The sequence below is a fragment of the Schistocerca serialis genome, chromosome 7 (genome assembly GCF_023864345.2).
Source record: "Schistocerca serialis cubense isolate TAMUIC-IGC-003099 chromosome 7, iqSchSeri2.2, whole genome shotgun sequence".
In the NCBI taxonomy this organism is placed as follows: domain Eukaryota; kingdom Metazoa; phylum Arthropoda; class Insecta; order Orthoptera; family Acrididae; genus Schistocerca; species Schistocerca serialis.
Genome location: NC_064644.1, coordinates 415,159,724 through 415,184,296, shown reverse-complemented (window position 1 = coordinate 415,184,296; position 24,573 = coordinate 415,159,724). Strand labels below are relative to the sequence as shown.

Sequence of the window (24,573 nt, the reverse complement as noted above, 5' to 3'; positions counted from 1 at the left end):
AAACAGAAAGATATGTATGTTCAGTAAACTAGATAAAATATCAGTAGTGGCTTATCTCAATGGGGAACTTGAAAGTTTCAGCACAGATCAGGAGCGTAGGACAATTCATAATGGGAGGGAACCTCCATGGTATACAATCACTATGAAAAAACTAAAGAAACAGAGATTACTGCATACTAGGTGTAAAATGAAGCATAGGTCTACAGATAAAGAGATGCCGCATGAAAAACATTTGTCTGTCAAGAGGGCAATGCGTGATATATTCAGTGAGTACCATAGCAGAATATTGTCAAGTGATCTTCCACAGAACTCAAAGAAATTCTGGTCTTATGTAAAGGCTGTTAGTGGCACCAAAGTTAAGTGTCCAGTCCCTAGTGAAAGAGACAGGAACTGAAATTGAGTGTAGCAAATCAAAAGCTGAAATGCTTAACTCTGTTTTCAAATGTTCCTTTATGAAGGAAAACCCAGGAGAATTGCCACAATTTAACCTTCGTACACTAAAATGATGAGTGAAAGAACTATTAATGTCATTGGTGTTGAGAAACAGCAGAAATCGTTAAAACTGAACAAAGCTCCAGGATCTGATGAAATCCCTGACAGATTCTATACTGAGTTTGCAGTCAGATTCGATACTGAATTTTTGGCTGACTTAGCCCCTCTTCTAACTATAATCTGTCATAGATCCCTTGAACAAGAAACCGGGCCCAGGACTTGGAAAAAGGTGCAGGTCACACCTGTCTATAAGAAGGGCAGTAGAAGTGATCCACAAAACTACTGTCCAATATCCTTGATACTGATTTGTTGTAGAATCTTACAACATATTCTGAGCTCAAACATAATGAAGTATCTTAATTATTTATTTACACGTCAAGTTCCGTAGGACCAAATTGAGGAGCAGATCTCCAAGGTCATGGAAGTGTCAGTACATGAAATTACAACATAAAAGTAATAACAGATAAAAATAAATGTTCATGAACCTGAAAAAAGTAAGTCCATAAGTTAAAGTAAACACTATCAGCAATACAATAAGACTCAGCTTAATTTTTCAAGGAACTCCTCGACAGAGTAGAAGGAGTGACCCATGAGGAAACCCTTCAGTTTCGATTTGAAAGCGCGTGGATTACTGCTAAGATTTTTGAATTCAAGTGGCAGCTTATTGAAAATGGATGCAGCAGTATACTGCACACCTTTTTGCACAAGAGTTAAGGAAGTCTGATCCAAATGCAGGTTTGATTTCTACATCTACATCTACATCTACATCCATACTCCGCAAGCCACCTGACGGTGTGTGGCGGAGGGTACCTTGAGTACCTCTATCGGTTCTCCCTTCTATTCCATTCTCGTATTGTTCGTGGAAAGAAGGATTGTCGGTATGCCTCTGTGTGGGCTCTAATCTCTCTGATCTTATCCTCATGGTCTCTTCGCGAGATATACATAGGAGGGAGCAATATACTGCTTGACTCTTCGGTGAAGGTATGTTCTCGAAACTTTGACAAAAGCCCGTACCGAGCTACTGAGCGTCTCTCCTGCAGAGTCTTCCACTGGAGTTTATCTATCATCTCCGTAACGCTTTCGCGATTACTAAATGATCCTGTAACGAAGCGCGCTGCTCTCCGTTGGATCTTCTCTATATCTTCTATCAACTCTATCTGGTACGGATCCCACACTGCTGAGCAGTATTCAAGCATTGGGCGAACAAGCGTACTGTAACCTACTTCCTTTGTTTTCGGATTGCATTTCCTTAGGATTCTTCCAATGAATCTCAGTCTGGCATCTGCTTTACCGACGATCAACATTATATGATCATTCCATTTTAAATAACTTCTAATGCGTACTCCCAGATAATTTATGGTATTAACTGCTTCCAGTTGCTGACCCGCTATTTTGTAGCTAAATGATAAAGGATCTATCTTTCTGTGTATTCGCAGCACATTACACTTGTCTACATTGAGATTCAATTGCCATTCCCTGCACCATGCGTCAATTCGCTGCAGATCCTCCTGCATTTCAGTACAATTTTCCATTGTTACAACCTCTCGATACACCACAGCATCATCCGCAAAAATCCTCAGTGAACTTCCGATGTCATCCACAAGGTCATTTATGTATATGGTGAATAGCAACGGTCCTATGACACTCCCCTGCGGCACACCTGAAATCACTCTTACTTCGGAAGACTTCTCTCCATTGAGAATGACATGCTGCGTCCTGTTATCTAGGAACTCCTCAATCCAATCACACAATTGGTCTGATAGTCCATATGCTCTTACTTTGTTCATTAAACGACTGTGGGGAACTGTATCGAATGCCTTGCGGAAGTCAAGAAACACAGCATCTACCTGTGAACCCGTATCTATGGCCCTCTGAGTCTCGTGGACGAATAGTGCGAGCTGGGTTTCACATGACCGTCTTTTTCGAAACCCATGCTGATTCCTACAGAGTAGATTTCTAGTCTCCAGAAAAGTCATTATACTCGAACACAATACGTGTTCCAAAATTCTACAACTGATCGACGTTAGAGATATAGGTCTATAGTTCTGCACATCTGCTCGACGTCCCTTCTTGAAAACGGGGATGACCTGTGCCCTTTTCCAATCCTTTGGAACGCTACGCTCTTCTAGAGACCTACGGTACACCGCTGCAAGAAGGGGGGCAAGTTCCTTCGCGTACTCTGTGTAAAATTGAACTGGTATCCCATCAGGTCCAGAGGCCTTTCCTCTTTTGAGCGATTTTAATTGTTTCTCTATCCCTCTGTCGTCTATTTCGATATCTACCATTTTGTCATCTGTGCGACAATCTAGAGAAGGAACTACAGTGCAATCTTCCTCTGTGAAACAACTTTGGAAAAAGACATTTAGTATTTCGGCCTTTAGTCTGTCATCCTCTGTTTCAGTACCATTTTGGTCACAGAGTGTCTGGACATTTTGTTTTGATCCACCTACCGCTTTGACATAAGACCAAAATTTCTTAGGATTTTCTGCCAAGTCAGTACATAGAACTTTACTTTCGAATTCATTGAACGCCTCTCGCATAGCCCTCCTCACACTACATTTCGCTTCGCATAATTTTTGTTTGTCTGCAAGGCTTTGGCTATGTTTATGTTTGCTGTGAAGTTCCCTTTGCTTCCGTAGCACTTTTCTAACTCGTTTGTTGTACCACGGTGGCTCTTTTCCATCTCTTACGATCTTGCTTGGCATATACTCATCTAACGCATTGTGTACGACGGTTTTGAACTTTGTCCACTGATCCTCAACACTATCTGTATTTGAGACAAAACTTTTTGTTGAGCCAACAGGTACTCTGAAATCTGCTTTTTGTCACTTTTTCTAAACAGAAAAATCTTCCTACCCTTTTTAATATTCCTATTTACGGCTGAAATCATCGATGCTGTAACCGCTTTATGATCGCTGATTCCCTGTTCTGCGTTAACTTTTTCAAATAGTTCGGGTCTGTTTGTCACCAGAAGGTCTGAGTATTAACCGAGTAAAAGCTGCTTATTCTTGGGAATAAACTAATATTGGTAACAAGAAAAGACAATAAGGAATATACATATTGAGAGGCCAATGTCAAAATACCCAGACTCGTGAACAGAGGTCGACAAGAGGTTCGTGAACTCACACCACTTATTGCCCTGACCGCCCGTTTCTGAGCCAAAAATATCCTTGTAGAATGGGAAGAGTTACCTCAAAATATAATACCATATGACATAAGTGAATGAAAATAAGCAAAGTAGACTAATTTTGGTGTCGAAGTATCACTCACTTTTGATACCATTCAAATAGTAAAAATGGCAGTATTAAGTCTCTGAACAAGATCCTGAATGTGGGCTTTCCACAACAGTTTACTAACTATCTGAACACCTAGAAATTTGAACTGTTCAATTTCACTAATCATATGCCCGTTCTGTGAAATTAAAACGTCAGGTTTTGTTGTATTTTGTGTGTTAGAAGCTGTAAAAACTGTGTCTTACTGTGATTTAAAATTAGTTTATTTTCTACAAGCCATAAACTGATGTCACGCACTGCACTATTTGAAACCGAGTCAATGTTGCACACAAACATCCTTTACTACCAATCTAGTGTCATCAGCAAACAGATATTTTAGAGTTACCCGAAATACTAGAGGGCATATCATTTATATAAATAAGGAACAGGAGCGGCCCCAACACTGATCCCTGGATGACCCCCCACTTGACAACACCCCACTCAGATCCCACATCACAGCCGTTATCAACATTGTGAATAATGACCTTTTGCTGCCTGTTGCTAGAGTAAGAGGTGAACCAATTGTGAGCTACTCCCCGTACTCTGTAATGATCCAACTTCTGGAGCAATATTTTGTGATCAACACAATCAAATGCCTTAGTTAAATCAAAAAATATGCCAAGTGTTCGAAAATTTTTGTTTAGCCCATCCAGTACCTCACAGAGAAAAGAGAATATAGCATTTTCAGTTGTTAAACGACTTCTAAAGCCGAACTGTACATTTGATAGCAAATCATATGATATAAAATGATCAATTATCCTTACATACACAGCCTTTTCAATAACTTTTGCAAACACTGATGGCATAGAAAGAGGTCTAAAATTATCTACATTATCCCTTTCTCCCTTTTTATAAAGCGGCATTGCTAATGAGTACTTTAATTGCTCAGGAAACTGACCATTCCAAAAGGAAAAATCACAAATATGGCTAAATACAGGGCTAACATGTGCAGCACAGTACTTTAATTTTCTGCTAGACACTCAATCATAACCATGAGAGTCCTTAGTCTTCAGTGATTTAATTATGAACTCAATCTCCCTCTTGTCTGTATCATAGAGGAGAATTTCAGACATCAATCTCAGAAAGGCATTTGCCAAGAAAGTTATATGATTTCCTGTAGAAACTAAATTTTTATTTAATTCACCAGCAATGCTCAGAAAATGATTGTTAAATACTGTACATATATCTGATTTATCAGCAACAGAAATATTTTTACTGTGAACTGACTTTATATCGTTGACCTTGTGCTGCTGACCAGACACTTCCTTCACAACTGACCATATGGTTTTAATTTTATCCTGTGAATTAGCTATTCTATTTGCATACCACATTCCCTTTGCCTTCCTAATAACATTTTAAGCACCTTACAATACTAGTTGTAATAGGCTACTGTAGCTTGACTGTGACTACTTCTAACATTTTGATCTAATTCCAACTTTCTTCTACATGATATCCTTATCCCACTAGTCAGCCACCTGGGCTGTCCATTACTGCTAGTACCCCATTTAGAATGTTCTAATGGAAAGCAACTCTCAAAGACCATGAGAAATGTATCATGGAAAGCATTGTCTTTATCACCTATATTATTGGCACTATAAACATCCTACCACTCTTGTTCCTTAACAAGTTTTAAAAAATTCTCTATTGCTGTTGGATTAACTTTCCTACATAGTTTGAAATTAAATATGAGATTGGTTTGAGTACAAAAGCCTTTTAATGTTAAAATTTGTGCATCATGGTCTGAAAGGCCATTCACACTTTTACTAACAGAATGTCCATCTAGCAATGAAGAATGAATAAAAATATTGTCTATGGCTGTGCTACTGTTCCCCTGCACACTAGTTGGAAAAACCACAGTTTGTATCAGATCATATGAATTTAGGAGATCGACTAACATCCTTTTTCTTGCACAATCATATACAAAATTAATATTGAAGTCACCACATATAACTACTTTCTCGTACTTCCTACAAAGTGAATCAAGAACCCTCTCTAGCTTGAGCAAAAGTGCCCTGAAGTCAGAGTTAGGGGACCTATAAACAACAACAATTAGAAGTTTAGTTTCACTGATTTCAACTAACGCTCCACAACTTTCAAATATCTGTTCAGTGCAGTGTCGTGATAAGTCTATGGACCCAAATGGAATACTGTTTTTTACATGCAGAGCCACTCCCCCACCCTGCAAGGAACTCCTTGAGAAACAGCCAGCTAATCTGTAGCCTGGTAAAGGAAGCCCTCTGAATTATCAAATTATTTAAGTGGTGCTCTGAAATACCAATAATTTCAGAGACAACATCTATTAGCAGTTCACTAACTTTATCTTTAATACCTCTTATATTTTGATGAAATATGCTAATTCCTTCTCTACTTGGAAACATTACAGCCTCTTAAGGTGAGCCCTTAGAGGGACTTCCTTTAAGCAGTTATACCTATCAGCGGACTTCAATCTAAAAAAGGTGCAGCTCTAACACCAACTACTACAGGAATTTTTCCATGAGTGACACCACCACCACCACCCACTACATTGTCACCTATAAGCTTAGCCAGCCTCCCCTTCCCATGCCTATTGAGGTGCAGGCCATGCCTAGTGAAACCCGATCTACTGATAGACCCAACTGGCACCACTGAGATGTGATCCATGCCCTTCGCCATCAGTGCCCTCCCCAGCCCCACATTAATGCGCCTAACAGCTGCATTAAGGTGAGGCCGATCATGACGCTGAAACAGTTGCACGAAATGCACATTAGTGCCACCAGTTTGAGTAGCTATCTTAACTAAGTCACCACCGACATCATATTCCCTGTCCCTATCAAGACTGTTCGCTGCTCCACCCACTATCACTACCTGATCCTCCTTCGTAAAATTCTTACATAACTCCCCTATGCTTTCAGTCACCTGAGCCAATCCTGCACTAGGCTTCACAATGCTGGTGACCTGGTACTCACTCCCCAACACTTCCTGCAACTGCTGGCCACACCTCTACCGTGGGAACTACCTAGCAGCAGAACCTTCTTTCTGCTAGACTTCGCAACTAACCTAGGCCTCCTAATTGCTGAGGACTGCTGCAAGTTCCCTACATCTACAGGTACATGAGGCTCCTCTCCACTCAACTCTGACAGTTGGTCATATCTATTGCATGTATACAAAGTAAAACTTTCTGAACACCTCCTCTTCCTAGCTGCCTTCTTGCCAACTGCCAGTTCCCATTCCCCACCACCCTTCGCGCTCCTCAACCTATCTAGTTCCTCCTTTGCACATTGAAACTGCACCTGAAGGGCACAGATCTTACGCTTCTGCTCCTCTATCAACTTGTTCCTACTACAGATTCTACATTCCCAGGAGAGGATCTCACTAAAATGACCATTGGCTTCCCTACTGCATTCCCCCCTATGAAAATACTTTGAACAAATCCCACACCGTAATCCACTACTCAAAAACCTACGACAGAGCCCACACTTCTCACTCATGGTAAAATTTTATAGTTACTGAAAAAAACTGTATGTCTACATTACTAAAGTTCAGTTACACCAGTAGAACTATTTAAGAACTAACAATAATGGTTTCAAAATTCTCTGCCTACTAAGAAAGCAACTACTTGTATTAATACTACAACAACACAGCCAATACCAATACCACCAAAACTTCACAAAATTATTAGCTAAATCAAAAACTTCAAATGGCCACTGTAACACTAAGCGAAGTTAAAATACTGAATGAAAATTTCCAAGTTAAAATACTGAATGAAAATTTTTCTGATATATTTCACAAGAAACAACAATAAACATCAGTTGAAAACTAAAACACGAAATTTACTAAACGACTTCAGTGCACTGAAAACTCTATAAAAACACAGCGAGCGAATGATTACAAAAGTTTACTAGGTCATTATTTCACCACAAACAGCACGCAACACCGCTGAAATCTATTAAATTTAATAACTGTATTACAGAGCACAAATAAGTTTGACAGTACTTAGCTTATAACCACTACAGCTGCAGTGGACGCCGCAAAATGTAAACACTTGAACAGAATGACTTCCTCAGTATCAACCAGCATGGATTCCGAAAACACCAATCATGTGAAACCCAGCTCGCACTTTTCTCAAACAATATACTGAAAGATTTGGATATAGACAGTCAGGTAGATGCATTAATTCTTGATTTCCGAAAAGCATTTGACTATGTACCATACCTATGCTTATTGTCAATAGCATGATCATATGGAGTATCAAATGAAGAAGTGATTGGACTGAGGACTTTTTGGTAGGGAAGCACAGCATCTTATCTTGGATGGAGAGTTATCATCAGATGTAGAAGTAACTTCGGGTGTGCCCCAGCGGAGTGTGTTAGGACCCTTGCTGTTCATGTTATACAGGGTGAGTCACCTAACGTTACCGGTGGATATATTTCATAAACCACATCAAATACTGACGAACCAATTCCACAGACCGAACGTGAGGAGAGGGGATAGTGTAATTGGTTAATACAAACCATACAAAAATGCACAAAAGTATGTTTTGTAACACAAACCTACGTTTTTTTAAATGGAACCACATTAGTTTTGTTAGCACATCTGAACATATAAACAAATACGTAATCAGTGCCGTTTGTTGCATTGTAAAATGTTAATTACATCCAGAGATATTGTAACCTAAAGTTGACGCTTGAGTACCACTCCTCCGCTGTTCAATCGTGTGTATCGGAGAGCACCGAATTACGTAGGGATCCAAAGGGAACGGTGATGGACCTTAGGTACAGAAGAGACTGGAACAGCACATTACGTCCACATGCTAACACCTTTTTATTGGTCTTTTTCACTAACGCACATGTACATTACCAAGACGTGGAGGACGCATAAATTGGCCAGCCCGTTCTCCTGATCTTACACCTCTGGACTTCTTTCTGTGGGGTACGTTAAAGGAGAATGTGTACCGTGATGTGCCTACAACCCCAGAGGATATGAAACAACGTATTGTGGCAGCCTGCGGCGCCATTACACCAGATGTACTGTGGCGTGTACGAGATTCATTACGCCAGAGATTGCAATTTTGTGCAGCAAATGATGGCCACCACATTGAACATCTATTGGCCTGACATGTTGGGACACACTCTATTCCACTCCGTAATTGAAAACGGAAACCACGTGTGTACGTGTACCTCACCCATCATGGTAATGCACATGTGCATCAGTGAAAAAGACCAATAAAAAGGGACAAGTCCCTGCAGACGCACTATCCTCTGTGCCCGCAGTGGCTCAGATGGATAGAGCGTCTGCCATGTAAGCAGGAGATCCCGGGTTCGAGTCCCGGTCGGGGCACACATTTTCAACATGTCCCCAATGAAGTACATCAATGCCTGTTTGCAGCTAGGGTGTCCATTTAATTATCATTTCATTTCTAGCAAAGCTGCATGGTCATCAACGGTAACTGTTCTTTCGGGAACAGATACTACCGTCATATATAATAAAAGGTGTTAACATGTGGACGTAATGTGCTGTTCCAGTCTCATCTGTACCTAAGGTCCATCACCGTTCCCTTTGGATCCCTACATAATTCGGTGCTCTCCGATACACACGATCGAACAGAGGAGGAGCGGTACTCAAGCGTCAACTTTAGGTTACAATATCTCCAGATGTAATTAACATTTTACAATGCAACAAACGGCACTGATTACGTATATGTTCAGATGTGCTAACAAAACTAATGTGGTTCCATGTAAAAAACATAGGTTTGTGTTAAAAAACATACTTCCGTGCATTTTTGTATGGTTTGTATTAACCAATTACACTAGCCCCTCTCCTCACGTTCGGTCTGTGGAATCGATTTGTCAGTATTTGATGTAGTTTACGAAATATATCCAGCGGTAATGTTAGGTGACTCGCCCTATATATTATTGACCTTGCAGAAAATATAAACAGTAACATCAGGCTTTTTGCAAATGATGCATTTATCTATAATGAAGTACTATCTGAAACAAGCTGTATAAATATTCAGTTAGATCTTGATAAGATTTCAAACTGGTGCAGAGATTGGCAACTTGCTTTAAATGTTCAGAAATGTAAAATTATTCAGTTCATAAAACAAACAAACATAGTATCCTATGACTATAATATCAATTGGTAACAGCTGGAATCAGCCAACTCATACAGATACTTGGGTGTAACACTTTATAGGGATATGAAATGGAATGATCACATAGGTTCAGTCATCGGTATAGCAGGCGGTTGGTAGAATACTGGGGAAATGCAGTCAGCCTACAAAGGAGATTGCTTACAAATCTCTTGTGTAACTGGTTCTAGAATATTGCTCAAGTGTGTTCCAAGAACTGGCTTTAAATTATTACTCTAGGAACATACCACAACCCCCCTACGTATCGCTCACACAGGGATCGTAAGGATAAGATTAGATTAATTACTGCATGTGCAGGGGCATTCAAACAATCATTCTTCCTGTGAACCATACATGAATGGAACAGGAAGGAACCCTAATAACTGGTACAATGGGACACACCCTTGGCCATATGCTTCACGTTGATTTGCAGAGTACAGATGTAGAAATATGTGGCACTGCTGATTAGTTGTTTGGGCTTTGTTGCCAAAAGGACATCAGGATTCAAATCCTGAGTTAAATGATGAAGATGAGTTCAAATCTACTTAGCTGTGACGTGGAAGGGTACACCATTTTGAGGAATCTACCTCACTTTAATCAAAATTTCATTGTGCTGCATTCAATATTTTAAGTAGTTTTTGTCAGGTTCATACATAATTATTACATCACACACTAATGATTCTGCATATGATTATTTAGAATTTTGATTTTCACACAAAAATCCATGCTTACAGGTCAGTCTTTTCAGTGGTTGATGTGACCACTTCTGACACTGAAAAAATCCTACAACATGTGTTGGCTGCTTGTAATGCTTAGAAAGCTATCTGCGGAATTCAGACAAATCTAAAAATCATATTTATTGAGGTGATGTAATTTTTGTAAAAGTCTGCATTTTAGATAGCAGAAAAGCAATGTTGGTTATGCTACTTGCTTGGAAGTGAGACTGCAGATATCTAATATGAGTCCCAATCTTCATCATGATGAGCAGCTGTAGTATAAGCTGTTGTTGATCTCGAATTTGTTTTTGTGGATCTTCTTGTTATGACAGCCATCAATAATCTGTATCAAAACTAGACAGGATTGTCTTATTAGGATTGCCGCAATCGTTCTTTGAATAGAAATATGGCATTTCAGTCTTTGATTGCTATTTTTTATTTTAAATGACCGGTTTCAGACTAGCTGCCCATCTTCAGATCTTCAATGTTAGGTAAGCTCTCATTACATATATCAGCAACTTCCACATATTATCAACCACACTCCAGTATCATTTATCTGGTGAAGTTTCCATCAAAGTAGTTAGCTTCTTTGGAAAGTAGGTGGGTACCCCATACAGATACTTTGAATGCCTTCAGTTCAGGAGGTGTTGAAGTAACTCTGCACTGTCACAGTAAAAGGCTTTCATATATGCCTTATTTCATGCATTGGTGGAAACTTCACCAGAAAAATGATACTGGAGTGTGGTTGATAATGCTCCACACCATTACTGAGCCTCCACCAGCTTGAACAGTCCCCTGCTGACATGCAGGGTCCATGGAACTCTGTCCATACTCGTGCACGTCCATCTGCTTGATACAATTTGAAATGAGACTCATCTGACCAGGCAACATGTTTCCTGTCATCAACAGTCCAATGTCGGTGTTGACGGGCCCAGGTGAGATGTAAAGCTTTCTGTCGTGCAGTCCTCAAGGGTACACGAGTGGGCCTTCAGCTCCGAATGCCCATATAAATGATGTTTTGTTGAACGGCTCACACTCTGACATTTGTTGATGCCCCAGCACTGAAATCTGCAACAATATGCAGAAGTGTAATGTAACTAAACTAAGGACATCACACAATCCCTGCCCGAGGCAGGATTCAAACCTGCGACCGTAGCAGCAGCGCGGTTCCAGACTGAAGCACTTAGAACCACTCAGCCACAGTGGCCGGTGGTCCAATTCTTGAAGGATCTTTTTCCATCCACAGAGATGTTGGAGATTTGATGTTTTAATGGGCTCCTGATATCCATAGTACACTCACAAAATGGTCATATGGGAAAATCCCCATTTCATCTCTACCTCGGAGATGCTGCATCCCCTCACTCGTGCGCTGACTATAACACCATGTTCAAAGTCATTTAAATCTTGATAACCTGCCATTGTAGCAGCAGTAACTGACTTAACAACTGTGCCAGATACTTGTTATCTTACATAGGCATTGCCAACCGGAGTGCTGTATTCCTAAGGGTTTTCCTTTACAGCTGGTTCTTTGGAACAGAATGTATGAATGAATGAAAAGTGTAAATAACGGTGAGAAGAGATCCAAGTATGCTGAACAATTTATTTCACACAGCTATGGCTGTTGTTTATGAATACCTTAAATTTATTCCAGTTAATCATTTTTCACCTTGTTAACAAATATTGCTTGGTATTCAGAAGTCCCAGTATTGCACCAGGCAGTTTCAAAGTGTTTCTTGCAAAAGACATTCTTATAACAAGTAAGTGAGTTGCAGATCAGCCATGGCTGTTACCATTATAATGATTATACACTTTGAGAACTGGACATATACCAGTACTTGCAGCTTATAGAGAGGGCTTCTATTCATATTTTACTTTCTTTACACAACTGAGAAAATACAGGTTGTTTCAAAAAGGAATATACATATTACAAAGTATTATGTTGTCAAAACTATTGATTGCCATGTCATGGCTTGGTTATTGGATGAACAAAAACATTTTCTAGTTCATATTCATTGCCGCTAGATACCAGTTGCCTTTGGTTTACTTGGTTATCATCACACATTGCAAAATGACTACTCTGCAGAAGAAATCATTCTGCTTTCTCGAATTTCCGAAATGTAATTTCGTGATTATAGTGGAAAGATGTTTCATGTTGAGGTATCGGACTGATCCTCCAAATGGACGGAACATTCATAGATGGTATTGACAATTCGTAGACACAGGATTTGTACATAAAGGAAAGAATCCTGGCCACCCATGTATTACCGATGACAATATCATGTGAATTCAAATCATGTTCCAATGTGAAATTACAATGAAATCCAGACCATTAGCTGCTTACAGGCATTAATAAATATCAACGGGGACAGCTGAAAATGTTTGCCCAGGCCAGTCCAACAAAATCCTGCCTACAGCAATAATTTGGTGTGTTTTGACGTGTTAGTTGATTATGAAGCCTTACAAGTTACAGCTATTACAGGCTCAACTTCATGATGACAAACATAAACTTATGGCCTTTTCTGATGAGATTCAGAATACTATTGACAATGGTAGCACTTTTGTACAATACATTGTGTTCAGTGATGAGGTGACTTTCCACCATTGTGGGAAAGTGGACAAACACAAAGTTTGAATTTGGGACGTACAGAACCCACTTGCACACATTGAACATATACAAAATTCATGCAAAGTCAGTGTGTTTTGTGTGATATCTCTCTCATCTGTTCAAGCCCATTCTTCTTTGATCAAAACACAGTTAACAAGCAACAGTATCTTGCTATGTTACAAAACTGATTGTTTCAAGGCTAAAAAAGGACAACTTCCATTTTCACGGGGTGAGGTGGGATGGTGGTTAGCACACTGGACTCACACAGGAGGACAACAGTTTAATCCCAAGTCCGGCCATCCTGATTTAGGTTTTCCATGATTTCCCTAAATCGTTTCACGCAAATGCCAGGATGGTTTCTTTGAAAGGGCACAGCCAACTTTCTTCCCCATCCTTCCCTCATCCAATGAGACCGATGACCTCATTGTTTGGTCTCTTCCACCAAATCAACCCAACTTCAATTTTCGACAAGATAAGGGCATTCCCCTCATTGGAGTTGCTAAGTGTGTGTGAATATTTGAATGAAACTGGTTGTCAAACAGCCAGCAGCTTAACACTTCTCAGCTGGCCTCCACAGTCACTGGATTTGACACCATGTGACTCCTTCCTGTGGAGTTCCATTCAGGACGTTTATGCACCAATGCTTCTACAGAACAAGAGTTGAAGAACTGACTCATACTGCCATAATGACAGTGATGATGGAGATGCTTATCCAAGTATTGGAGGAATTTAAGTCTCGATGTAATATATGTCATCTTGTGATCGAGGACGTATCGAACGTCTGTAATCTAAACTTAAGAGATTCATAAATATGTGTCCCAAGTTTCATAGCTGTATGTCTTACAGTTGAATAAATATATTTGTTTGAAAAACGTGTATTCTTTGTGTATTTGTGGGATGAAGGTCATCCACTATACAGATGACATGGTCAGATGTGACTGTAACAACTTAAATGTACACACCATTGTAGGTTTGTAAATTATTAGAGTAGAATGGCCACCACAGTGTGTTTGTGTTGTTCATGTTTACTGTTGTTAGCCAACCTGGAGTGTATATAAAGGAGCTTCAACAGTGTCAGATGTTGAGTGATTAGTGTGTGAGAAAATGTTAAAAGCATGTGACAGAGTTTGAAACGGCCCTCATTGTGGGTCTCCATTGGGTCAGATGTCGACTTCTGCAATATCCAGATTTGTGGGTACATACTGTAGTGTTTTGAAAATTTCTGTGCAAATTCTAGAATCAGTCAGCCTTCCACCATCTTGAACACATGGTATTTTAGATGTGAGTGGGGGGCAGGGGGGGGGGGGAGGGGGGGGGGGGGGGGGGAAGGAACCCTGTCTGCTACACGTCACCTGTCTGAGCGGGCCAGTTTAAAGTTTTTTGTACGAAGACGGTAGACATGGCAGTCGAACGACACCGACAAGTACTTGTCGGTCGGTCCACAGAAGTCGTAATGAAAGCACATGGCAGCATCAAGGAACTTCTGTGTTATTCTGTGCTGTTTTGTAACTGTGACTATTGTTAGTGATGAAACAACAATTGAGTGAAAAAGATTGTTTGGTAACTTTTAACTTGAACTTACTAGAGGCAACACATGGGTATGATTCCTGTATAATAGAGTCATGGTTATCAAGCCAACTCTGTTGTAAATGTAACTTAATTGTTTATAACGTGAGACGACACGACTGACTTACAAGAAGTCAATTGTTTATGTGAGAAGTGTGAATTTTGTTCTTTGTTAAAGACCAAATATACCGATAGTTGTTGTCATTATTTCACAAAGAGAGAGAGAGAGAGTCCTTAAGGTTCCTGTGACTAGCATCATTCTTCAGAGAAGAAGTTTGTAGGGATTCCAGAAGCCGGCTATCCAGAGATGAAGATCGGCTGCGCATTGCCAAGTAAGTCAACTAGTGTAAGAGAAGTGGGGAGTTTGCGCATACACTTCACACATCTCAGTCATCAAAAATGTTAGAATGCATGTGACAGTGGCCCAACATGGGACTGCAGAGAAATGTGAGGGCAGGCATACACAATGTCAAGGTTAAGGTCCACCGCACTTCTAACACCACAAGGGAGGAGTGACGTACTGTGCACCAAGCACATCGTAACCCCTTCAAATCTGCATCTACCATCCGAGAACAAGTAATGGGCTCTCTGTAACATACTCTGTCATCCCACACAAGCATCCTGATTAGGGAATTACCATCACATCCCTATACTGTAGTTAACATCACAACACAAACGGTGTGTTTCTAATGTTGCTGTGGCCGGGAGGCATGCACTGTTGGTAAATAGCGAAACATTGTGCTCAGCAATGAATCACAGCTCTGCACTGCTACTCCTGATGACCATTGTTGACAAGCATGGTGGTGACATGGGGAGAGGTCCCATCTTCCAATGTTAGGGAGAGGCAAGCAGTGTTACTTATGCCATTGTGGTGTGGGGTTCATTGGGTATGAGTTCAGGTCATGGCTGGTAGTGATTGAGAGAACTCTGACAGCACAATAGTATGTCACAGATATCCAGCATCCTAATGTGTTACCTTTCATGTAACAGTATTGTAGTGCAGTTTTTCAACGGGGCAATGCTTGTCCACATGACACACCTCTATAAACTGTCAGTGTGATGTTGAGGCACTCCTGTGGCCACCAAGATCCCCAGACCTGCCCATAGAACATGTGTGGAACCAGATCAGATGTCAACTTTGTCCCAGTGCCAGTATCTGGAACATCAAGGATCAGCTACAGTAAGTGCCCACCAGGTTGTCTCAGGGGAGAATACAACAGCCTTATGACACCCCTTCCCAAGCAAATCAGAACATGCATCCAGGTCAGAGGAGCTGCAGCTTAATACATATAAGTGAGATCATACTACAATGATATTTGCAAATTTGACTCAGTTTTGGAATCACTGCAATGATATCACAGACCCTCTAACCTGTGAAGTTTAATTTCATTTTCTCCTTCCCTTGTGGGTACTTAACTTTTTCTGTCAGGCTGTGTAATTTACAAAAGTGCGTAGAACAAGTTAAAATGGAACCAAAACATGGACAAACTAATCAAGAAGCTCAGTTCAGCTTGTTATGCCTTTAAAAGCACCTGTCATTGTATTAACCGAAAATAATTCTCTTCTGGGGCATTTCACCTAAAGTAAATAAAGTATTTGTTCAGCAGCAGTGAGTAGTAAGAATATTACATAAAGTAGACAACCATCAGCTGAAAAAACTCCTGTCAGAGTGAATATGCTCCTCTTTAAAAAACTCTGACAGAAAAGTGGACAACAAGTTGCTTCAATCATCATCCCACCTTCCTCACCTAAAATTTTGGCTTGTGAGCATATTCATGTTCATATTCTTTTAACTCAGTAAATTCTAAGTTCTTTTAGTCAATCTCTCTATTTAGGAAGCTTTCATACTCACTGGTCCAGGGGAGGGGTCTAAACACCTCCCCCCCCCCCCCCCCCTCCAAAGCCTATGTATACTCTCCACTCATCTCTCGTTTTTTCATTTCCATTGTCTCCTCTCTATTTTGCTCCTACTGCTACTGTCTCCATTATGTCTTCTCTCTCTTCCACCATCACTGGATCTCTGATACTCACTCTCAGCATTAAAAAGCGTGAATATGTCTGCATGCCAAAATGTTTGGTGAGGAAGGCGAATGAGGATTAAACAGTTGGTTGCCTATTTTACTGTCAGAGTTTTTTTAAAAGAAGAGCACATCTGCCTTTTTTGTGCTCTGACAGGAGCATTTTTCAGCTAGTTACTCTCTTTTCCCTGTTACAGCACAGTGTGCTGTTTATGTAAAACAAATTATGTTTACACTACTTTACATAAATACAAAAAATGTGATGTCTGATTTGCAAGTACAAAGAATATGACAAAATAATTTTTAAAGTGATTACGCCACCAGGTGACATCTTTGGCATTGTCAAATAATTTCCAGATCAAAACAGCCTGTGTGGGTGTGAAGTGCCTATTATACAGAACTAGCATGTCAAAGCTTTATTGATGAAAAGATGGCAATTATAAACATAATTTGGTGACCGCAGAACTCTTGCAATGATCCCAGAACTCTTGCCATGTATTCAGTACGTACGTTAAAACTATACTTACACCTCAGTCTGGATATTACAAGCTTATTTTACATGCATTTACTACACATAATACTTAGTGTTTACATGCATAAAACTGTTGCAGTCAAGTATATATTAGGCTACTGATAACAGATAAACAGCAGTCATATAGTAAACTTCAGGAGGCAATAGCTTTTTACGAAGTAGCAGCTTTGCAATTTACTCAAATTTAGATGGTATAAGTAGTACAGTGATCATTTATTGTTAATACAATATACAGATTAACTTTCCATAATGTCTTTGTCTCATGTTAATGTATACCTTGACTCATTCCTTAGCCCGGAAGGTTCTCTTTGTTGCTGGGATCTCTGGAACACTATGGAGAGATGAATGAATGAATGTGAATGAAGAATGAATGTGAATGAATGAATGTGTACAGGAAGGCTGTCACCAAACAGCTTACAATTTTGTGTTTACTTCCCCAGTAGAAAATTTTCATCCGGATGGAAATACAGTTGACATTATGGATACTTTGTCTTTGGTGTTTGAAAAGATGTATAATTAAAATGATTCAATAATGCATCTTCTTTGCACAGGAAATTTATTGCTTTACTATTTCATAGTTATCTTCTTGTCAATTGAGTCTTTTTGTTGTTTTTATATAATGAGTGGGAAAACTGTTATTGTTCGTATACACTTTTGCTCTTGCAGGTTGTATTCAAGAGGAGAGGAACAGTAACAAAAGCCCAGAAAACTCTATTTAGGACACCTCTGGAACCATCTACTTTGGCAGATGATGACCCATCCGTGGGCCACAGCAGATGGGGAAGGTAATATATATGTGACTTTATATGACACTCTATAGTGAAACTATAAAGCAAATTTTAAAAATATATGCTACGTATGCCACTATGGAAATGATAACAGATCATTCGTCATTTGTGAAGAATGCAAAGACTGCACTGATTATAGTGGTATTGCTAGGTGCGTATTTACTGATTCATACTAGATTCATTTTTCTGGTGTATTAACTGTATAGAAATGAAGGGTAAGTTAACTCATGAAGTATGACATCCTTGCTCAAAATTTGATAAAGTCACAATTGGGGACAAGTGTGTGCAAGTGCTCATTGTGTACAAAAGAGAAAGCAATTCATTGCAAAAAAAAGTGTAGAAATATAATGTTAGAGAACATATTGATAAAGAATTGATGCATGGTGCTCATAGTAACAGGGAAAAAGGAAGGAAGAAAATGAGAAGAATGAATAAAAATAAAGAGCACACCTACTTTTGCAGACTGCATGACCAATAACTGTTATTTTTTTTCAGTAACAGTCATAAGGTTCTGTATTAGGTCCTATACTCTTTTCATTGTATGCCAATGATGTGTCATCAGTTTTGTCATAATGCAAATAGCACATGTATGCTGGTGACCTCCAGTTGTATCTAAGTGCAAAACTACAGCTCAACCCATCCAAAACCCAAGCAATACTATGTTCATTAGCCCAATATGGGAAATCCCTACCATCTTTAATCCTAAATGGAACAACCTCAGCAAGGAGTCTTGGAGTAATAATAGGTGGAAATTGAAATTGGACTGATAATGTAGCTGCAATGTGCAAGAAGGCATCAGCATCCCTCCATACCCTACAAAAATATAAAAAGCTCTTCTGTCCTTACCTGACAAAGAAACTTGTACCAATATTTGTGCTTCCAGTTACTCATTACAGCAATGCTATCCTGTGAGGTGTTTCTCAGGGAAACTCATGTCACATAGAATGGGTTATGAATGCCTGTGTTCATTATGTCTGTGATATTTGACTGTTTGACCATATCATATGAACAGCTATCCTGGTTGTGTGCAGGAATTTCCATACTCTCTGTCTTCTCTTCATACACTGTACCTCATACCTCTCCTCAAACTTGTCTGAACAATATGTCAGAAACACCCTTTTTCATCAGAGCAAAACCCTTTCTGTCCCACTCCATCACTCACCTACTTTCTTGAAGTCATTCTCAGTAGCAGGAACTTATCTTCAGCTTCATTTTGAAAGACAGTTAATGACATATTCACTGAAGCAACAATAATGACTACCATTGTCCCTGTACACACTTGTCACCCCTGTACATCCATGCTTCCAAATGGATTTTCCTCATTTCCCCCTATTCTTAGCTAATGCAGTCTCCTTAAATTTCCTTTTCCCGGAACTCACTATATCAAAAACATAATTATACACTGCCCAGTCACATTAATGTAAGCACCCGTCAAAATCCTGAATAACTACGTTTTGCAGAGGGGACCGCTACCAGACATGCAGGAAGAGAGCCAGTGAGGTTCTGTAAGATACCTATGGGGATGTGGAGCCACGCCAACTCCGGTGCTGTGGCCAGCTGCACTAGATTTCTCACCTGAGAGATCCAAGGCATTAACAGCACGATCGAGGTGGCCCCACAGATTTCTCGATCAGTTAATTTATTCGTACCTGTTATTTTTCAGCAACTGTTATATATATTTCAGAATAAAATTCAGTTATCATTTGCAAATATACTTTTATTTCACTTTACTTGCTTCGACAAATTAATCTGTCATCTTCAGAAGCCTCCAATATTAGGGATATTATAAATCTTTAGACCTTGTTATACATTTGTGTAAAGTATTAGAAAGGTATTATAGAAACTTATTTAACATTGGTTTAGCAGATGCCACTATCTTCTTCAGACAACCATAATGCATTGATATGTCCGAAAATGTATATATTGTGCGTGATTATTGTGAACACAGATTGACAGATTGATACTTGAAAGTCTCTGTGGGTTTGCTGCCGGATCCTAAAGTCAACTTGACTCGATATTTCGACGATCCAACTTTTATTGTGTGTGATTATTGTGAACACAGACTGACAGATTGATACTTGAAAGTCTCTTCGGGTTTGCTGCCGGATCCTAAAATCAACTTGACTCGATATTTCAGCGATCCAACTGGTCGCCATCTTCAGGAAAATGCTGCTTCTGCTGATGAGTCCCGCTGAGAACTGATGCCAGGTTGCAAATCGACGTCCTATATAGGCCACCGTTCAGTACACGGCGCATGCGCCACCCATCACGGTTTCTGCCTTCCAAAACAGGGAGGTGGCACCGCCCGTAGTGAAACACTGCTGGCAACGATATATCACAATCAAGGCCGCACCGAAGAATGTTCAGTTTTGATGCGAGATAATACAGGATTCCACGTCTTGCTAAGAGGAAAGCCATTGTCTCTGTTGATTAAATTATCAGCCAACCTAATTTCAATTGCCTCTTTATAAACACTGTTCCAAAAACCGGAAATGTTGGCAACCACAACAGTTTCCTCAAATTTCATATTGTGTCCTTCATTTAGGCAGTGTTCTGCTATCGCCAATTTTTCCGGCTGGGTAACAGGAAGAGAGGATATACTGAAGGGCAAGTTCCTGTCTCCGGAGTTCTGATAGGTTGGTGTTAGTGACTGTTAGTTAGACTGACATCTCTGCCCAAACTCTTTGCCTTTACAAATGTCTGCTTGTGTCTGTATATGTGCGGATGGATAGTGTGTGTGTGTGTGTGTGTGTGTGTGTGTGTGTGTGTGTGTGTCCTTTTTTCCCCCTAAGGTAAGTCTTTCCACTCCCGGGATTGGAATGACTCCTTACCCTCTCCCTTAAAACCCACATCCTTTCGTCTTTCCCTCTCCTTCCCTCTTTCCTGATGAAGCAACTGTGGGTTGCGAAAGCTCGAATTTTGTGTGTGCGTTTGTGTGTCTATCAACATACCAACACTTTTGTTTGGTAAGTTACATCATCTTTGTTTTTAGAAAATAATATAAGGTCATGCTTATAAATTAATGGTAGTAAGAGGATGAAGCATAGAGGATTTGTAAGGGGGTAAAGAAATGAAATTAAATGAAATATAAGGGAAACAGACAATAAGTGATTTAAAAGAAGTAGAAAGTAACGATGTAGCTTCAGGATGGATTATGAAAATGAAATATGCATTAAACCCACAAAAGTACAGATATGCAGAACAGGAGAACAGAAACCAAACTGGAAATATTAGATGTGTCTGCAGTAAAGCATACACAACAATTCTGGTTCAATGGCAGCTGTTAATCATTGCAGTATGCACTTCCATGACACACACTGTATACTAAAATCCGCTTTCCTATTTAAGAAGATAGTACAACAACAACACAGTAAGCTGATAAATAGTGTGAATATGACATGATAGTCATTTGATATGAGTGGAGTTACAGCTGGTGGAGGGACCTGAAGGGATGATATCTGCTTATAAGGCTTAGAGCCAATTTTTTAGTTAGTAGTGCACTGCATGATTGATCCACTTTATATGATATTAGCAAATCAGTGAATATTGCTCTGGGGAGGAAATATAGGAAGGCTTTCAGAAATAGTTCCTCATTTCTTGATACTCAAAATCTGTTAACAATCAAAAAAGTAAAACCTGAGGAAACTGTGAAATGCTATCTATTTGCAGTAAGCATAAGATTATTGGCAGTGATTTATACATGTAAGAACTAACACAGCATGCAAGAATGTTAAGTATATAATTTCTAAAGTGCCACAGCATGACACTGTTTTAAGAACAGTATTTGCAGCAATTTGAATAGAAAATTTCTACTGAAGATTAGTGAAAATTTAATTTTTATTAGACCCTATTACTACCAAGTTAGAACCTATCAGTACAATGAGTTCACCACACTTGGGGATTTTACAGCTATTACAGGAGTTGAGCAAATTATAGAAATGGCACCCCAATCTTATCAATGTTTCAAGCTGCTGCACTGCTTGTGCCTTGTTAGATCAATAGTCAGGTCAAATTTCTAAACTTATAAGGGACCCCTTACGAGTTGTTACTGAACATCTGAGACTGACTATTATGGAAATGTTTATTAACCATCGACTATCAAAACTGCATACCATTCACTTGTCCACAAACTGCTTGAAAATAAAGAGGCTGCAGTCAAGACAATAAGTTCTTGTGGTTTTGATATGTATCATAACTCAAAGGCATAGAAAGAATGGTTGTCTCCAGCTTGCATTTTAAAACTAGTGCAACTTTATTAATAATCATTAGTGCAATACATCATTTGAATGTTATCTTATTTTATTCTTGATGCAGATATACAATAATCTTTTGCATTTTTTATGATTTCATGCTTCATCAGATGTATTAAAGCATTTCAAATGTTTGTTTTTGCACCACAGCAGTTCTCCAGCAACCCATGATGGGCCACTCTTGTCATTAGACAACTGACAGTATTATAAACAGACATATTTGAAATACTTATGAGTAAATAATAAATGATTTTGAAACTAAATTCTCAGAAGAATGGAAATGTTCTTGTCCAGTTTATTGGTATGGAGAGCAAAAAGCATAGTGTAAGTGTAAGTGTAAGTGCAAGTGTTAGTGTTAGTGTAGAACATTTACCAAAATGTCAAATCCACATATAAGTATTTTAAAGGTTGTTATGAAAATAAACAATGTCCAATAAAGAGTTTTATTATAATAAATTGTGGCAGTGTGTTACTCAGTCTGTATCTCTGTCCACCACATACTGTCTGTTTTACTACACTAATAACACATGGCCTCTGAAAATACAAAATTAAACTGTATTACCATCTACCGAGTATCTGATTGCAGTTGTATATCAAAATATATGAAGCCTGTACTCATGAGACAGAGTTACACTCATTTTGTATCTAAGAACCACGTGTAGATAAATGAAGTTACTCATACAGTTAGTGTGTCCTAAAATATAACAGACTAAAGCAATTTTGAAAGAGCAGAAAGCCCAGAGAATTGATAAAGGAAACAATGCATTATATTAATATCATCACAAAAACATAGCAGGTAAAAAACTGAATACAAGACTTTAACCTCACTTCATGAAGTCTGGGAAACATAATGGAGCCATTACCAGGCAGTTTCCTTCATCATTAACTAATTAAAAAATGTACAAGTTCATAAGATATGGGAAATCAGTTATATGCTGCACATGCAAGAATTTATGTGAGTTGTTTTGTTAATAAAATTCAAAATGGCAATACATCCCAATACAAATATGTGTACAACACGATTGTCAGAATGATACAAATGCCACACACACAAGTATGGGAGATGAACATGACTTCATTTCCAGGACAGAGGACAGCACCTGTGACACCAGTATCATTACTGTGTATAAAATGCCAGGGATACATTTACTAAATGTAACAGGAAGGGCAGATTAAAGTTGAAAAGAAAGAGACTTGAATTAAACTGGGTGAGCAACAGAAAGAAGTGTGTGAGGAACAACCAACCTAACATTCCATCTCGTTCCACCTCCCCCCCCCCCCCCCCCCCCCCCAAAAATATATTCCCTCATTTAATGTAACACAATAGCTAGCCATCAATCCACCATTCAGGTAGCTGTATCTAAAAATGAATGCATGAATTTATCCAACATAAGATATTTGTACTTGATGTCTTCCTGAACTTTTACTTTTAAGTTTATCAAATACGGATCCAAGTTTCAACTACTCCCTATTTAGTCAGTCCCACTGGAGAGGGAAGAAAGCAGTAAAAGTGAGAATCAGGAGTATGCTATGTCTCCAAACTTACAACTATGTCCACAAACGAAATATTTAATGCTGATAAAGTTTCTTGAGAATATGGTGACTACCATTCAGAAAGAAAACTGATTTAACACACATAGAAGGGTATGTGAGCTAGAAAGATGGAATTTTTTACATTATTCTTCAGTAACAACCTTTTAGCTTTTGAAAAAGTTACTGAAGTATTATATAGCCCTCGTGATGTGAAAGTTTTAGGTTTGGCTTCACCATGGAGGTAAGAATAGACTCCATGGGCTTCACCATGGCCCTTACTGATATCGAATGAAACAGCAAATAGTGCAAGTTTACTGTTATCAGTCACCGTTTATTTATCTCCACAACACATTTCGAAGGGTAAACCTGCATCATAATGTAGATTTACATGTGTCAGTATGACAGGTATGTGTTATATTAAAACTCTGGGGTAATCTGTGGCACTGCCTAGAGTGGTCACATGCTCCTTTCTCTGTTGTAATACAAGTATGACAGTTTACATTTCATCACAATCAAAGTAAGGATCACGAGTCTCACTGGTAAGTTGTGCTTGCAGGATTTTGTGTTTGTCACGGTAGGAATTGATTACACAATGCAGTTGCTCACAAGTGGTCCTGCATAGTGCAGCTGTCACGAAAACTTACGTAAAATGTGTTTCATCATTCCCACGTGATTCAGAAACTCAGGTTCACCAA

At 39.2% G+C, this 24,573-nt stretch overlaps 1 protein-coding gene across 5 annotated transcripts in view; it reads left to right on the top strand.

The window, feature by feature from the left end:
* The window catches only part of LOC126412087 (dual oxidase maturation factor 1-like), a 134,620-nt gene extending 111,819 nt beyond the window's left edge, over positions 1-22,801 (top strand). For 3 of the 5 annotated variants that reach the window (XM_050081503.1, XM_050081502.1, XM_050081501.1), the window contains exons 10-11: positions 17,974-18,092; positions 22,496-22,801. In XM_050081503.1, the coding sequence (XP_049937460.1) occupies positions 17,974-18,092; positions 22,496-22,544 (168 nt within the window). In that variant the 3' untranslated portion in view covers positions 22,545-22,801. Of the gene's footprint in view, positions 1-17,973; positions 18,093-19,555; positions 19,731-22,495 lie in introns of those variants that run through there. The other 2 variants (XM_050081505.1, XM_050081504.1) reach the window with 2 other exon arrangements.
* Positions 22,802-24,573: the final 1,772 nt, after the last annotated feature.